At 41.5% G+C, this 17514-nt stretch overlaps 1 protein-coding gene across 4 annotated transcripts in view; it reads right to left on the bottom strand.

Annotated features, from left to right (window-relative positions):
* The window catches only part of DDC (dopa decarboxylase), an 82842-nt gene that overhangs the window by 55270 nt on the left and 10058 nt on the right, over positions 1 to 17514 (bottom strand). For 2 of the 4 annotated variants that reach the window (XM_009941738.2, XM_075416761.1), the window contains exon 2: positions 4514 to 4730. In XM_009941738.2, coding sequence (XP_009940040.1) covers positions 4514 to 4714 — 201 coding nt within the window. In that variant the 5' untranslated portion in view covers positions 4715 to 4730. Of the gene's footprint in view, positions 1 to 4513; positions 4731 to 10553; positions 10592 to 14452; positions 14622 to 17514 lie in introns of those variants that run through there. The other 2 variants (XM_075416758.1, XM_075416759.1) reach the window with 2 other exon arrangements.

Raw genomic sequence — 17514 nt, 5'->3', positions numbered from 1 at the left:
AAGGGCAAGAAGGAGGACCCAGGGAACTACAGGCCGCTCAGCCTCACCTCCATCCCGGGAAAGGTGATGGAGCAGCTTGTCCTGGAGGCCATCATCAAGCAAGTGGAAGAAAAGAAGGTTATCAGGAGTAGTCAGCATGGATTCACCAAGGGGAAATCATGCCTGACCAATCTAATAGCTTTCTACGATGACATGACTGGCTGGGTAGACGAAGGGAGAGCCGTGGATGTTGTCTACCTCGACTTCAGCAAGGCTTTCGACACAGTCTCCCATAATATCCTCCTAGGGAAACTCAGGAAGTGTGGGCTGGATGAGTGGTCGGTGAAGTGGATAGAGAACTGGCTGAATGGCAGAACTCAGAGGGTTGTCATCAGCGGCTCTGAGTCTAGTTGGAGGCTGGTAACCAGTGGTGTCCCTCAGGGGTCAGTACTGGGCCCAGTCTTGTTTAACTTCTTCAACAACGACCTGGATGAAGAGTTAGAATGTACCCTCAGCAAGTTTCCTGATGACACCAAACTGGGAGGTGTGGTAGACACACCGGAAGGCTGTGCTGCCATTCAGCGTGACCTGGATAGGCTGGAGAGTTGGGCAGAGAGGAACCTGATGAGGTTCAACAAAGGCAAAAGCAGAGTTCTGCACCTGGGGAGGAACAACCCCATGCACCAGTACAGGCTTGGGGTGGACCTGCTGGAGAGCAGCTCTGTGAAGAGGGACCTGCGTGTCCTGGTGGACGACAGGTTAAGCATGAGCCAGCAGTGTGCCCTGGCTGCCAAGAAAGCTAATGGGATCCTGGGGTGCATCAAGAAGAGTGTGGCCAGCAGGACGAGGGAGGTTCTCCTTCCCCTCTACACTGCCCTGGTGAGGCCTCATCTGGAGTACTCTGTCCAGTTCTGGGCTCCCTAGCTCAAGAAAGATGAAGAGCTACTGGAGAGAGTCCAGCGGAGGGCTACAAGGATGATGAGGGGACTGGAACATCTCCCCTACGAGGAGAGGCTGAGGGAGCTGGGCTTGTTCAGCCCAAAGAAGAGAAGGCTGCGAGGGGACCTAATAAATGTTTATAAATATCTCAAGGCTGGGTGTCAGGAGGATGGGGCCAAGCTCTTTTCAGTGGTGCCCAGTGACAGGACAAGGGGCAATGGGCACAAACTGAAGCACAGGAAGTTCCGTCTGAACATGAGGAAGAATTTCTTCCCTCTGAGGGTGATGGAGCACTGGAACAGGCTGCCCAGGGAGGTTGTCGAGTCTCCTTCTCTGGAGACATTCAAGACGCGCCTGGACAAGATCCTCTATAGCCTGCTGTAGGTGACCCTGCTTCGGCAGGAGGGTTGGACTAGATGACCCACAGAGGTCCCTTCCAACCCCTACCATTCTGTGATTCTGTGACAGGGAGAAGGCTGAGGTGCTCAGTGCCTTTTCACTTCAGTCTTTACTGGTAAATTTGCCTTCAGAAATCCCAGGCTCCTGAGATGAATGGGAAAAGCCTTGAGCAAGGAAGATCTTGCCTGGAGGAGGATCAGGTTAGGAACCATTCAAATGAAGCAGACATACATGAGTTCACAGAGCCTAATGGGATGCACTCACAAGTGCTGCAGGAGCCAGATGATGTCATTGAGACCACTCTCAAACAGCTTTGAAAGGTTACAGCAATTGGGAAATGTTCCTGAGGACTGGAAAAAAGCAAATGCCACTCCTAGAAGAGCTTGGATCCACCTCAATAAGAGGTGGATTTGGGAAACTATAGGCCTCACCTCAATCCCAGGGAAGACGACAGAACCTTAAAGCTATTTCCAAACATATTAAGGACAAGAAGGTGACTGTGGCTAGGCATCAAAGACTTATGAAGGTGAAATCATGCCTAAGCAACCCAACAGCCTTCTACAAGATGACTGGCTTGGTGGACAAGGGGAGAGCACAGGATATCATTAAGATTTTCAGTACTGTCTCCCATAACATCTTTACTGGCACACTGATGAAATATGGACTAGATAAGTGGATGGTGGATTGAAAACTGGCTAAACTGCCAGACTCATAGGGTTGTGATCAGTGGCATGAAGTCCAGCTGGAGGCTAGTGCAATCAGTAGTGTGGCCAGTACTGTTTAACATCTTCATTAATGACCTGGATGAAGGGACAGAGTCCATGGTCAGTGGTTTTGCAGATGATGTAAAACTGAGAGGAGTGTTTGATACACTGCAATTCAAAGGGACCTCAACAGGCTGCAGAAATGAGCCAACAGTAATCTCATCAAGTTCAACAGAGAAATGCAAAATCCTGTACCTGGGGAGGAATAACCCCCTACACCAGCACAGGCCAGGGATCAACTGACTGGAAAGCAGCTCTGCAGAAAAGACCTGGGGGTCCCAGTAGACAAGCTCAACATGAGCCAGCAATGTGCCCTTGCAGCAAAAAAGGCAAACTGCATCCTGGGCCACATTAGGAAAACTGTTCCCAGCAGGTCAAAAGAAGGGATCCTTCCCTTCTGTTCACCACTGGTGAGGCCACACCTGGAATGTGGTGTCCAGTTCTGGGTTCTCTGGTACAAGAAAGACGTGGACATACTGGAGTGATTCCAGTGGAGGGCCATGGAGATGATTAATGGGAGCATCTGTCATATGATGAGAGACAGAGACTCTTCTTAACTCTTGTTAATGTGTATAAACATTTCATGGGAGGGTGTAAAGACGATGAAACCAGATTCTTCTGAGTGGTATCCACTGACAAGACAAGAAGAAATGTGTACAAACTGAAATACAGAAAATTCCACTTAAGCATAAGAAAAAGCTTTTTTACTGTGAGGGTGGCCAAACTTTGGAACAGGACAACAGAGAGATTGTAGAGACTTCATGCTTGGAGATATTCAACGCTCAGTGGGACACGGTCCTGAGCAACCTGTTCTAACTGACCCTGCTTTCAGCAGTGAGGGTGGACAAACTCTAGAGGTGCCATCCAACCTCTACTATACTGCAACTTTGTCATTTTGTGCTTATGTGAGTCTTCAGTATTTAGTATAAACAATGCAGGCAGAATCAGAGTTACTGCAAGAACTGGGGTTTATGTACTTTGCTCTTTGTGTCACAAACACTAACATTTCACACCAGAGGAAAGTTTTAGACAGAGCATTTCTTCTTCAGAATGCATCACTTTGTCAAAGTAAATTTATTTGTACGGCATGCAAATATCAAGAAAAAAATCAATTTAGTTAAGAGGAAACATGACATCTTGATGACATAATTGAAATTCAGTGTCTTACTTTCTATTCTCAAATGATTCGGCTCTTATTTTTTAATTTTATATTTTTATTGAATTTTCTGAAGTGTTCAAAGCAAAGTGTTTTCTGTTCTATTCCACGGACAAAAAAAATTGGTTGGTATTTTCCTCCAATGAAAAAGAAAAGGCAATGGTATCTATGCACAGCAGTGAAAGTATTTGCAAGTGTTGAATGTAATTCGCTTATCTAATCTGTACTGATTTAATTCTGTTGGATTTAAGAGTTCATCCAGAAATCTTTGAGAAGAGTGGGGAAATTTCCATTGAATTCCGTGGAGTTTTTGCCTGTGAAAGGATAGCAGGGTTGGCTCCAAGGGAAACAAGATAAAGTCATATTGAATATCAAATATTTACATTGATCAATGAAAGGGAATTGGTGTTATAGTACACTGGCTAAACACATTTGCAGAGCGGTGGTTCCATGTCCGGTCACATAGTAATCATATCACCTAGCTACATCTAGAGAAACAACCCAAAGTGATTATTGCAGAGATCCAAAGGAGAGATTTCTTATTAACATTTACTAATAGTCCAGTCCTCTTCAAGCTACTTAGAGGCCTTAGGAGACAAGTATATATCTAAAATAAAAAAGGTATACCATGAGTGGAAAAATAAGAAAGATTCAGAACTGGACAAATGCCAGATGTTTTGCTCTGCATTGTCTGTCCAACTGATCTATCCAAGGATTAATATCTAGGTAGTGGCCATCTGCCTTAAAAGGTATTAGCAAAAGTTGACATTTAGGAGAGTAAGTCAACAGAAGAAGTATTGGGGAGAATCCCTTCTAGTCAACTCTGCAATAAAAAGAAGTCTCCTAAGAGAACTTTAACATTTAAAGATCAGATTGAAGGAACACTTCAGGCACAGTAGACTAATAAAAATATCGTTTTATAAAATATTTACTATGCTTTGCAAGTAGCAAAAATATCACATGAAATTGAAAGTTATGAAGCTTTGCCTTAACCGTTTCAAGGGAGGAAAGGAGATTATTTCCATAAGCAAGCCTCACATGAAGCAAAAGAATGATTTGATTATTTTTAGCAATAACAGAAAACATGAGTTGTGTAAAGTGTTAGATCATATTTAACTATGGATGTAAATCAGACTCCTGCCTTCTAAAAACTAATCAGTGTGGGTACTTCTGTTCATAAGGCCTAGCTGTGCAGCCTTCAATCCACACTTTGCTTAAAGTCTTTGAAAACCTAAATGCAGTATCGAGCATTACACTACAGATCCATTTCTCTTACCCCTGGCATAATGATCTTCTCAATGTCTTTAAAGACTTCCTCAAAGCTCTCAGGATCCTGGGGTGCACAGTCCGGAATGAGAGGCCTTAGATATCCTGGTTCCACATCTGGGAAGACTTGTCTTTTATCTATCTTCTCCAAGTAATCTGCAATATAGTCCACCATCTCCCTCCCTCTCTTGCGGAACTCTGCAGCATCCATGGGTATCAGAAAAAGTCTAAGAAAAAAAAGAAAGAAAAGTCACTAAGCCACTTATGAAAGAAAATATTACTAGTTTTAAATCTGTTGTTCAGATGATTTCTAGGATGACTCATATGGCCTTTTTGCAAAGACTATATGGTCCTCTATTTCTGCATATTAGGCCAATGCCCTTACAGTGTTGAATTCTGCTTCGCTGCAGTATTAGCTGGACATTGTATAGAAGTAAATCACACTGTTCAATCTTTGATGCCTAGGTCATGATGTAGATTAGGTTAATACACATAAGCTGTATCTTTAGCAGAGAAGAGCAGTAGAGGTACATCGATAAAGGTTCAGAAATCACAGATATAACCTCTACTGCTGCTGGCTGACACAAGGATGTGGCACTGTTATGTGGAAGATAATCAACTCCCTCCTGCCTTATAAAGCAGAGGTCTAAGGAAACAGCATGCTGTGTGTCTCTATTATGATCTCTAATAACAAGCTGTAGTAATCACGGTTAAGTGATCCACCATGCTGCCCTGTCTTTTAATCTACTTCTTGCTTCCTGTCTTGCCTCAAGATTTAGCTTCTTTACTCTTTCATTGTAAATGCACATTCTGTGTCATTTACAAAACCTTATTGCTTACTGAGGCTTCAATTAGAACTCACTTAGAGTTGACCTGTACTGTATTTTGCAGGAGAATGTGAGGGAAGCTCTGTCTGGGGCTGCCCCTACATCTAAGATGGTGGGCTAGAGCTCTAGGTGTGCTTTGAGCTAGGCAGACACTGTGTGAGCACAGCCAAGGCAATGTATGGCTCAGGTGAGATGAGCTGGAATTTGCCTGCAAAGTGCTGTGCAAATATAAACTGATATTGCTAGGGTGCCTGCACCTGCGTCCTGGCCCACCCAACATTTTACTGCGTGTGGCTGTGCACTCTGAGTGCTCAGGGAATACACAGTTGAGACCACAGTGCCTAAAAAGCATCCAAGAGTCTTCATACACTCAGGTTGAGAGAGTGATACTGTTCCTTGGGATCTAGTAAGAAAATTGGCATGTGAAGCAAGGATACTCACTGCTGGTGTAAAGAATTACTATTCTTCACATATCTTCAGATCGTCACTTTGTAAGGAAATGATTACATTACGCACAATGTGAATATTATCTAATTAAAAGACAACTTCTTAGTTATCAGCTACTTGTGCTAAGGATTTATAACCGAGGACATCATTTTGAGAAGAGAGAGACCCTTCTGGGCTTTATTGTATTTGCATTAGTACTGTCACATTACAAAAGAAAGACATCATTGATAAACACCATCCTAGAGACATCTCTGCTGCTACAAATAGAGGATCTGGGATTTGTGTGGAGCAGCTGCTGCTGCTATTTAAGAAGTCAGGGTGCTGCTGTAGGTCATGAACCACTTGGGAGGAAGCATGTATCAGCACAGCAGGGACTTCCAGCCCCCCAGAAAATAGCTGTTTTTGCTGCTCTCTTTAACCATCATGTCAGTGTTTATTTGGCTCTCTTTGCCCTTCTGAAAGGAGAATTAGGACCTTTCTCAGATTTTGCTACTAAGTTGCCGGAAACACACTACCAGTAGTCATTACGGTCCTCTGCGGATTCTGGTGGGCAGCTTTGTGTGTCATCTCCCCTTTGAAAGACTGTGTTTAAGCAAGCAGTTTCATTTCTGCTCCTTTACAATCAGGATGACTCCATTTCTTCAATACCCTCCAAATCTTATGTGCGTTTTCATTTAACACACCTTTGATCACAGTTCAAAATTTTAATAAACTTTCTAAATAAGCCAGCGTGAACTGCAGCAATCAATATGCAACTCTGTGGCAGCAATGTAATTACACCCCAAGGCTCAGGTCTTTGGTTTAGGTATTTTTGCCAGAAGAAATCTAAATATTGAACTGTTTCTCTTCTTTTCCAAAGTATCTCTAACTTAACCCTTAACTTATGCTATCATTACTACTTTTATGCTACTTCATTCATCAGTTCATTGTTACACCATGCTCTAAAGAATTTTCATGTGGTAGTCTTATTTTTCTCTCTGGTTTCAGAGATGAAAGCTCTGAAAATAAGAATTTAACCCATGACTGCGAAATTAGTGGGAGCTGCCTGAGACTGAACTGACTCAGAACTTCAGGATTTGGTGTTTCTAGCACCACTGTTGCTTACCACTGAGTTACAGTTATTCCTATGGACTTTTACACATGGATTGGTTCAGCTGAACATCTCATTCAGTATCTGTGGGTTTAACAAACTGTCACTACAATGTCAGAACAGGTCAGAATATCACTATACTACACTATACTGCACTCTTTATTTTGTATCAATCAAATATAGAGCATCATTTAACATAGTAGCTTCTGTGGATTACTTGGTCTTGTCACAAAATACAAATCAAAAATAAAACAAATAGCATCGTGTGTAAGCTCAAAACAGCTCACAAACACATAGACAAAAATAAGTTTACTGTATCATATTACCATAACATAGATACTATGTTATATAGCTTGTGACCATTTTTCTACGACATATAGATTTTTTTTGATCTGAAATTCCTTTCTGTTCCAAACAATATTTGCATCATCTTGTTCCTGTATAGTATGCTGATTTAATTTATTGTCATTTTTATTATTAGCAGTTTGGAAAAAGTTCTTTTTGGATATCAGGATAAGCAAATAAAATTCAGATCTAAACATCAGATGATACTCATTCTGTAGCTTCAGCCTATGACCATGGAACTGAAATTTGTCAACTCAATTTGACAAAATACACATTTTAGATAATTACTGAGATCTTATTTGTTATTTGCTAACTATAGTTCTTCCCAAGAACTGGAGCTCTACTGGTTCATCCAAACACTGTTTTGGCTGCACAACTTCTGTCATAAATTCCTGTTGCAGTAGCATTCTCAAAATTCAGGATGAAGAATTAAATTACAGGGGAAACCCACTGTTTCGCATGGGAGAGGTAACTGAACCAGGAAGCTTAAGCATAAAGACTGGGAGGATGAACCATCCATCCCAAATCTGCCATAGCTGCTGCAGTGCCATAAATTGATATAAACTAGTATCTAGTAAACCTCTAATGAACTTTCAGTTCAGTCTGATCCAATGAAATACATCAATCTGCTTTAATCTGTAGCAAAGTATTTAATTCTTCTTTCCCCCAAAGATAATATTGAGAAATTCAAATCTATCTAAACATCTATCTATTTTTACGTATCCATGCACCTCTTTCCTAAAAGTCCTTGATGGAAAATTCCTTACCTACTGTAACACACTCACTGGGAACTGTGAAGGCATGCCTTGCAGGAACACAGTGGCCGTTTAAACTTTCCTTTTCCCTTCCCATTTTATATCTGTTCTGTGAGTGACAAGACTCACTTACGCTCTCATCCCTATTTTTATTCTCTTCCTCAACTGTTCATTGTATATTTCGCTACATCTGTTTGAAAGTATTACTTGGTATGGAAGCCACTAGACTGAATATCTGACAATTGTAATGCTTACCATTTAGTACTATAAAAATAAAAATTACTTCACCTCTCTACCAGTATAGAATATTTCTCTCTTCTACCTCATGCACATACAACACAAGTACAATGCAAAAACCCAATGCATAGAGAAAGACCTCTGCCGGTGTGTTTTAAAAATATAGAATGTGGTTTTCGAAGAAGCAAAATACCCCTGAAAACTCAGCCTTTAGGGTCTAAAATGAAAACACTGTTTGAGAGCATCCATATTTGCTGAAGGGCTGAGTGTCACAATCTGTGCGTACTTGAAATATACACTTAGGTTTAAGGGACTTCAACTGCAAAACAATGCAGGCCAAGTTTCCAAAACTAAATAGCAATTTCGGAGAAACTGAGCCTTTCACTAAAGTATTTAATAGTGGTCTATTTTCTTGAAGGCCCATAAAGAGTGACAAAGGCTCCATGCTCTCAAGGATCCCACACCTCCCCGGATGAATTTCAGCCTATTCAACACCTGCGAGCTGAAGCCCAAGTGAGGAGCGCACAGCTTCTCAGGAGGCACCTCTACCACTTTGTAAGCACAGTCTGCATTCAAATTCATCAACAACCTCACATATATTTACCAAACATATATTATGCCTGAGTACTTTTGCTCCCAGCAAGAACCGACAGATATTGTCACCACTTCTTCAGATCAAGTCTGACTTTACCGGAGAAGATGACTGAGTTTTGCTCTTAACTTTACGCAAAAAACCAAAAAAAATAATGTTAAACTTTAAATGCTATCAAAGTATCTTTTTTATTATTATTGTTATTCATACATAAACTCTTTAGTCTTTAATTTTGCTGGAATTTGTCACAGGACAAACACTCTACACAACCTAAAGGTGACATAGCCTTTGCTGCTTTGTTTAAACTACTCCTACCTCAGTGTACTGAAATAAGAACATGGCAACATTTTATTTTAGTGACGTTACCGAGAACTGTTGTTAGTCTTTAGATTGTACATTCAGTATAACGTTCATTTGTAAACCATTTACTACTTTATTTGAAACTGAACCATGCAAATAAGCAGTTTACGCACAATTAAGTATTAAATACATTTCTAGCTATAATTTTATGTAGATAACATTCAGCTTATTCATTATTTCTGTTAAAAAGTATTTTCTATAATCTTAGAAATTTTTTTTTTAGCTAAATATAAATGTAAAAGATATCTAAATACTACCAGGAAATTTGTTATGAGGACGAAAAACAGAAAAAAGAAGGAAAAGGAAAAAAAGAGGAAAAAGACAATAGGGAGAGGTATATTCGATGTACTGTAATTTTATGAGTGCCTGTTCTCCAGTTCATCAAAGTAAAATAAAGAAACAGTCACAATAATAAAATCTTTTAGCAGCTCCTATTATTAAATACAGAAAGGAAAAAAGCGTAGACTCATCAACAACACCTTAAGTTGATAGCTGCACTGACTCAAAAAAGTAATAACTGTGTATCTTTCCAATAAATGAGACAAGTGCACCTTCTATTCTGCCAACTGCTTGTTGCAGAATATAATGCAATTTTAAAGGCTTGTGGTGCTACAGTGGCACCACTGAATCCATGAGGACTTTCTGCTACTGAACCCAACAAGCTGAAGGTTTTTGCAGCTGTTGCTACTTTTAAGCTAAACTTCTACCACTGGCAATAGGAGTATTGCTTGAATAAGGACAGTAGGATGAATTTTATTTCAGCATGAGTAAAAAGGAACTGGATCTACTTCTACCTTTGCACAAGCTAAGCATTGTATAACATGTTATATATGTTACAGGCTCAACATTTCATTTTAAAATTTCATTTTCCAGTTAGAAGTTGCTGTTTTTATTCACTGCTGTCACTGGCATAGATTCTGCAACTTCGTGATTTTCCCTGCTGAGCTCGTATTACACTGATGTGAAAGGGTTATTTCTGAGGAAAGCCTCACCCTAAAAAGTGATGCATTGAATTTATCTTGAAAATTTTATTATTCAAAGCATTTGGCAGATAATTGCTCAAGGTCTGCTTGGCTGTTCAGAACTGTTGTACTTGGAAAGACAAGATATAAACTTTGGATACATGGGATTCTATGTAAGTGTACATAAACAGCTATAGCTGACATACATCATACATAAAAAAAAAAGCAAACACAAAATGAGAGGTGTACACTACACTGTGCAAACTTAGGTTAAAAATAAATGCTTTTTGAGCATCCCAGATTATCCCTAAAATGACGCAAGCTGGCTGTTTATTAGTCGAGCTCCCACTCTGAGTAACCAATTGTTGCATTAAACTAAATGTACCTACTTGAATTCAATAACCACAAAGCTTTAGGACAAAGAATGCTACTTACAGCGAGTTGGTAAGATCTTTTCTTCTCCTCTGTCTTTCTCGCTGTCTTTCGTTGCTCCTCTCTGACAGCTGTAGAGTGCAGAGGATGCAGCTGCCAGCATATATAGGCAGAGCACCCACAGCCTCTCCGCCTATCACAGCCGAGAGCTGTGCCTTCAGCATCCAGCAGCAGCATCTCCCCCTCCTCCCACACCTCCCCCAAAACACACTTAGCAAAAAAACCAACCCGAAAGGCAGAGGGATCTGACAGAGAAATGGCCACCACCTGCGCTAACTGTGAAGCAGCGTGCATTTCCTCCCCTGAACTCCACGAACAAGCCCGACAGCGAGCATCTGACCGTACGCTCCTGGTCTGTGTTACACACACCGGGACATTGCTGCTGCGGCTGTTGCTGTGAAAGCAAGTGCTTTGAAGCACTGCTGTGACACAGTACTTTCATGAAAGAAACACAGATACAGCTGAAATACCACTCAAGTGCCTGCAGGCTCTAAACAGGTATACATGTGGGATTAACGTCCTCAGATGTGCTGCATTTAACTTCTCCCAGTATCTCTCTTCCATCATATGTATACTTCAAAGCAATGGTACATGTTCAAGATTAGTTTCCCTATTCTAAAATTGTTACGGGGAGTTCTCTTTCCTAGAAGAATCCAAGTAGCTGTCTGTCATTTTATTTAGTTCAAGCTCATTTTAAAAAGTGCAGTCAGCATCTCCTAGTCCTGAACAGCTTATAGCCAGGCAGTGTGGCAGAAAATCTGGGACAGCCACTGCTCCCATATCGGTCCTGTGTGCACTGCAGTATTACAGCCAGCCCTTTTGTGAAGGAGGAAAAAGTTCTGGCTGTCATATATTTTAAAACTGTCAGGGCTGTGTTTGGTGTTATAATGATATGTGGCCAATAACAACTTCGCTACAATTCTGAAAGAGCCTATCCAAAATAAAAACAGGACCTAAAATGCACAGATTGGCTGGGGGGTTTCATTGCGCTTGCTGTGCTAGATGTTACTCTGTGATTTGACTGGCATTTTCAGTTCTTGGGTTGAGTCTGCTGCAATGATCGGTCTATAACCCAGAAAGAATCAAGAAATCCCAGGGTCAGCTGCAGCTGGCTCTCCGTTGCCTTCCACCGCAAATCAACTCCTGAGCGCACAGGGTTACAGCCTGGACAAACTGGAACCCCATAAGAAAAAAAGTGTTTTGGAGATCTTTCCTATTTTTAATTTCTCCCTGAATTCAGCTGAAAATTCAAAATACCTTGTTAAGGGTATAAGAGACGAAGAAACTGAAGATGTCTCTAGTAAACATAAAGATAATTCAAATCTAACTTGAATGTTTCATCCAAGTGGCTTGCAAAACATACATACCTTCCAAAGAAAATTAACAATGGAAACTAAAATTAAGACTGGAGTACTAAAATGCTGTTTTTATCAATCAGTGTGTTGAAATACCACCTCAAAGTCATCTGATGTGTTTTTACTTCTCTGCTGTACCTGTAAGTTACCTTAACGGTTGCTGTGACCAGGCAATAATTGCATTTTCTATTAAAATCATACTTCTTTTTATTTCTCAGGAAGAAAAAGGAAATAAAGTGTGAGAGGAACAATGGGGAAGATGGAAAAAAGGAATTAAATGTTGTTCTAAAATGCATATCCCATTGTGGAATTATTAGTAAAATTAAGGTTTTACATCTGAAAATTAACGTTTATATGAAAAACATAGCATTGTTCACCCACTGAGAAAAAGCATAAAATCAAAAGGAGCTCTGAGGATGGGACACAGCTGCAGCAGGCATGCGAGGAATCCACTCACACAGCAACTCCCTGCAATGTACCATAGAGGATGGAGTGGAGTGAAGACTCTGTGGCCCTGCTCCGTGATGATAAAGCGGGAAGAAATGGTTCTCTCGAACTGATGAGCAGCTCATCTGGCCCCCTGAGCTAACAGGTTTTTGAAACCTTTCCAAAGTGCTATCCTCTCGTGAACTTTGCTCGTTTTAATATCATTTTAATACCAAAACACACCTCCATCCCGAAGGCTACCCGCCTCCAAGGTGCGACCATCCCTCCTTGAGTCTGCGCCCTCGATTTTTTGTAAACTATACCTTTAAACGTGAAGCGAGAGAATTTTACACCAATCATGATAAAAGGTATGTATGACTACAGTCACTCAAACTCCACCTTAAAGGTAGAAAGGATATAAAAATAACCAGGGAAATAGGGGATTTTCGGAGAAGAAGAAGATAACACTGTGAGCAAGTCCGGGAAACTCCACCTCAGACTGCCTCTGACTACTGGGCTTGGCCGACGGGCTGAGCCTTGCTTCTCCCCGCCTTGGGACGCCTTGGGTGAGACTTAAACTAAACTCTTTTCTCAGGAATAGTTACTACTCCCTAATGTTTATAGCCAGGCTGTATTATTTATAACCTTTTCACGCATTTTATGTTTGCACGTGCTTTCTTGCAGACAGTCACTCTCACCGGCAATGCAAATAACCTATATATCTGTTGCACAAATAAAACTGCACTGTTTAAGTAGCCAGCTGTCACAGTTTCTCACTGAACGCGACCAAACGCGGCCGTGCTAGTTCATGAGCGCGACTGGGCTGAAGGTGCAGACTGCTATTAGTTTATCCAGAATTGTGGTATTTTAATATACATATTAAACGCGACTGGACTGGTAGTGCCAAATTGGACGTCACTCAGAATTTAAACCTAGCCGCACCTAGCCTCTCACTCTGGTGAAGAGAGTTAGAACACAAGGGGGTTTATTTTCTGCCAAATTAACGCGACACCCATATGCATATCTGTATAATTTTAATAATTCTTGTGGCTCATACTACTTCTCATAATCCTCCTCATCAGCTGTTGGCAATATACAAATCTTTGCTTAACAGAATCTTTCTGTGGTGGACAAAACAGGATCATTAAGTTTTCCGTAACAGGGGCTGGCTAAGTCAGACCTGCTGTGGCCCTGTGAATTTGTTCCAGACCTTTCAGTGTGCTGACTCTTTCACAGAGAACTTCTCTCACTGCTGAAACACAACAAATAGATCGCCCCTTTACTGCCAAACGGTTTCAAAATCCAAGTGTGTGAGAAATAACAGATGATCCTAAAAGGCTTAAAGGCCAGGGCTTGTTGGTAAGCCACCAACAGATCATATTATTCACAGCGAACTCAAGACAGGCTTTAACGTGTTTTTGCACATGGAGGTATGTCACCCTGTCGATGATACATCATGATGCTGTGCCGATGCAGTAATGGTACCAAATTATTACCCCTGCTGAACTCTTTGTTGTGCAAACAAGGTGGCAGAGATAACGTGTTTGAACAGGAGGCTCCAGCGCAGCACCAGAGACCGATGCAGACAATGTATTATCAGTCACTTTGCAGTCCCATTGCCAGTCTGAGTGCACAGACATGGATCAAACCAGAGGGAGTCTAACAGTTCGTACCCATTTTCCCATAGTTTTCACCTCTTCCATCACTATACAATGCAGATTAGAAACTATAAGGCAGTTTTCCTAGGCCTTTAGTCCAGTTATGATTAGATGGCTTTACTCCTGACTTTGTTTTCCCTCACCTGAATAGCACAACACTCATCTCATGCCAGCCTCCCAGTGTGGCTATAGCTACTAAATTTGGTCAAGACATGTTTGTGCTGTAAATCACTGAGCCTAACATTATTTGAACAAACCTGTTCTGAGCTATAATGTGAAGGGCCTTAAGTTCACTCTGATATCAATATCGTAGATATTGAGAAAATAACTTTAAATAGGTAGGAACTGTACTAGCCCAATGTTTATGCCTGTTTTCAACATTTGCTGTCAAAGGAACAGTCACTGTTGCCTAAGCAGGAGAAAAAGCACTGGTTTGTTGCTTAGTATTTGGTTTACTCCTTACCTGTAGTTTAAGGATGCTATTTGGAGGCTGCAGGCCTTTTTTCCCCTCTTCCCTCACTGTTGCTCCTTCAGAAAAAAAACAGCAGTAGAACTCTACCTTTGTCTGTCTTTTTTTTCCCCATATATTCTTCCTTGAATGTAATAATACCAGTAGTGTAAAATAATATTATCTACAAAAAGAAAAAGGAAAGAAATAAACTCTAAGAATCATTCAGATGTAATGGAATGAAAAGTCCTCATATGTTCCATAAACCAGGTCCAAATCTGCATGAGCCATAAAGATGAGACAATACAGAAGATAATATTTTAGCAGAAATGTGCAAGTAATAATTTTCTGGATAAAACAGAGGGTGAATTTCCTTTGGAAGGGAGTAAGAATTAAATAAAGCCTTCAGACACAAATAGATGGATTACTTGCATTGTATGAGGATAAAAACTAAGTCTCCTGCAGAACATAAGTAGACTTTGCAACAGATTAGCCAGGAGATGAATCTCAGACAGAGCTGACAAACTGGGAAAGTATCTTATCTTTCATGTATATTTTATGTGTGACTTGTTTTCCCTGCTCAGTTCCATATTGCTGTCTGTGTGAACATGTGAAGGTAAACCAGAGAAGGATAAGAAGGAACTGCTAACGAAGTGAACATGGACACAGACTGAAACACACAGCTTTGGAGGAGTTAATGCACCACTTGCTGGTTGGAGGCAGCCTAAGCACTTTACTCTTATGGAAGCAAGCCTACAGAAAAGAGAGAGGTTGTGATGAACTGAAAAAGCGTCAACAGAAAAACTGACAGGCTGTGAAGAGTCACAGAGACAGCGAGAGCAGGCTGCAATCACAGTAGGCAGGCTCTTCCAACACAGAGATAGGAATAGCTTCTGCTGTGAGCTGAGAAGATATGCTTACCTAGGGCTGTAGGCACTGCTGAGGCACTGGTCCAGCCATATATTGCTCACAGCAAGAATCTTCTCAAGCATTGACCACTGTGAGCCTCACAGAAGCTGTGGTTGATAGATGAACTGCTATCAGGACTTAAATGTGCTATTAAGACCTCATGTCAGAAAAGCAAAGTACAGCAGTTAGTTTAGGAACGCCATAGTCCACTGCGTGGGTGAAAAGACAGACCCAGGTGAGGCATGAGGAACAAGATGGCTGGAGGTACAGAGGGAACATATTGCAGTGCTTGTTCTTATGTGATTTGTTTTGATCACTCTTTACAAAAATATCAAAGAACACATAACTCTTGGTCCAGAAGACATTTTGTCACTGGCTGCGACAAATGCATTGTCGTGAGGACCATGCACTACCATGCATGCTTGCAATAAGCTTGGAAGAGCATTTGCCACCGATATAAGCCTTGAGACATTCTTTACGGGGTGAGAACAACATTGGAGTCGCCTCATAAAGAGCATGCTGGTGCTCAGTTGTCTGAGATTACAGCAAGGACCACGGCAAGGGATCATACGGGGGTTCCTTGCCCTTTCTCCCTGACAGCTTTGTTGCAAAGGTGTCTTTGACTCCTCTTCAGTCTTGTGCTACCATGAGCACCTTTCTATGCCAATTTTCTAAGATTTGGAGAATTTAGGCTTAATATGATGTCAAAGTTATCAAGTACACGGACTTTCTCCAAGAAAGGGAAACTACTTCATGCATATCACAGACCTAGGGGTCTGGAGAACTGGGTGGGAACTGAATCTTCCACCTCCACAGGTGTCCCTGGTCACAGACACGCGTTCACAGCTGAAGCGACGAGAAAGGTAATGTTTGCTACCTTCTGCTGTGGCTGTTGTCTCTGTGTCAGAGGTGGCAGTGACGCACGTACACATCCCAACTGCTCAAGTGTAGTGTGTGGTATTTGCTTAGGAAGAAGACTTTACACTGAGATGAGGCTTTCCACTGGAGCCGACTCCTGGTAATATGGTTAGCACAGCCAACGCCATTTCCTAAGACAAACAGCCATAAAATGTAAGCATGCTGATCAGGTATCACCTCCTTCTCTCGTCCCCTTTTCAACACTATGGTTGTCACCAAGATGTGATGACCCTTGTTATAGAACAGCCAGACCTCCTGTCAGCACTGCGACAAGACTATTTGCCCACCGAGCACTGCTGCCAGGATGTGGTGACACCCATCACGGAACAGGGAAGTGTGACAGCACATGAGATATTGCCTGTAAAATCAAGCGAGTCCCGCTGCTGGACAGCAAAACCTGTGATCCCCCAGTGGTCTAGGACACATCCACCATTGTTTTGTTCCTTCAAAGACTGAATGAGTTACTCATGCTCTTTTCCGTAAAGTTTGAGTCCAGATTATGATTATTGTATCATGCACTGATTAACAATTTGACCCATTCTGCAGAGGGTCCAGGTGACTACAAGTCCAGGTAACTAACGACTCTAGATAGTAAGAAAGCTACACTGATTACTAGAAATTTTGCTTAACAGAACATATAACAATTGAGAAAAACTTTGTGCAACAATAAGCTACACTAAATGCTAGAAACTGTAGATAACAAGAAGCTATGCTGGTAGATAAATATTTTATGTAATAATAAAACTCTAATTGTAACAACAGCCCTGTGGTCAGTCCTCATTCTACCAAAGATCCCTGAAAGAGCCTTCCTGTCCCTGTAGCGTTGGGTGACAGAGCCACCAAGTGTTCACACGCTCCATCGTGCCAACTCCGTAAGCAGGGCAATCATCTCCAGCAGGCTGGCAAAACAGCCAGCCAGGAAAGATAATATCTTAAGCTGCTGCAGGTAGCTTCACCACAGCACAGCCAGCCGTATCTCCACTCAGAACTGCCTGCTATCTGTTCTCCTTATGATACTGTTCACTTCCACACCTCGGATAATCACAGCTTCCACATTATCATTAGAAGAGACAGACTCTCATTTAAACAGGATTTACATGTGACTGGAGGAGATAGGCAGTTAAATAAGAAGGATAGTCCGATGCATTCATTACCTCTGTGCTCAGAGACCTTAGTTCAAGTTCTTGTTTTCAAGTACAGATGCAAGTCTTTGCCATATGCTGTGCAGTTCTGGGTAAGTCCTCAGGGGC

The sequence above is a fragment of the Opisthocomus hoazin genome, chromosome 3, assembly GCF_030867145.1.
Source record: "Opisthocomus hoazin isolate bOpiHoa1 chromosome 3, bOpiHoa1.hap1, whole genome shotgun sequence".
NCBI classification, from domain to species: Eukaryota; Metazoa; Chordata; class Aves; order Opisthocomiformes; family Opisthocomidae; genus Opisthocomus; species Opisthocomus hoazin.
This window is presented reverse-complemented; position numbering and strand designations above follow the sequence as displayed.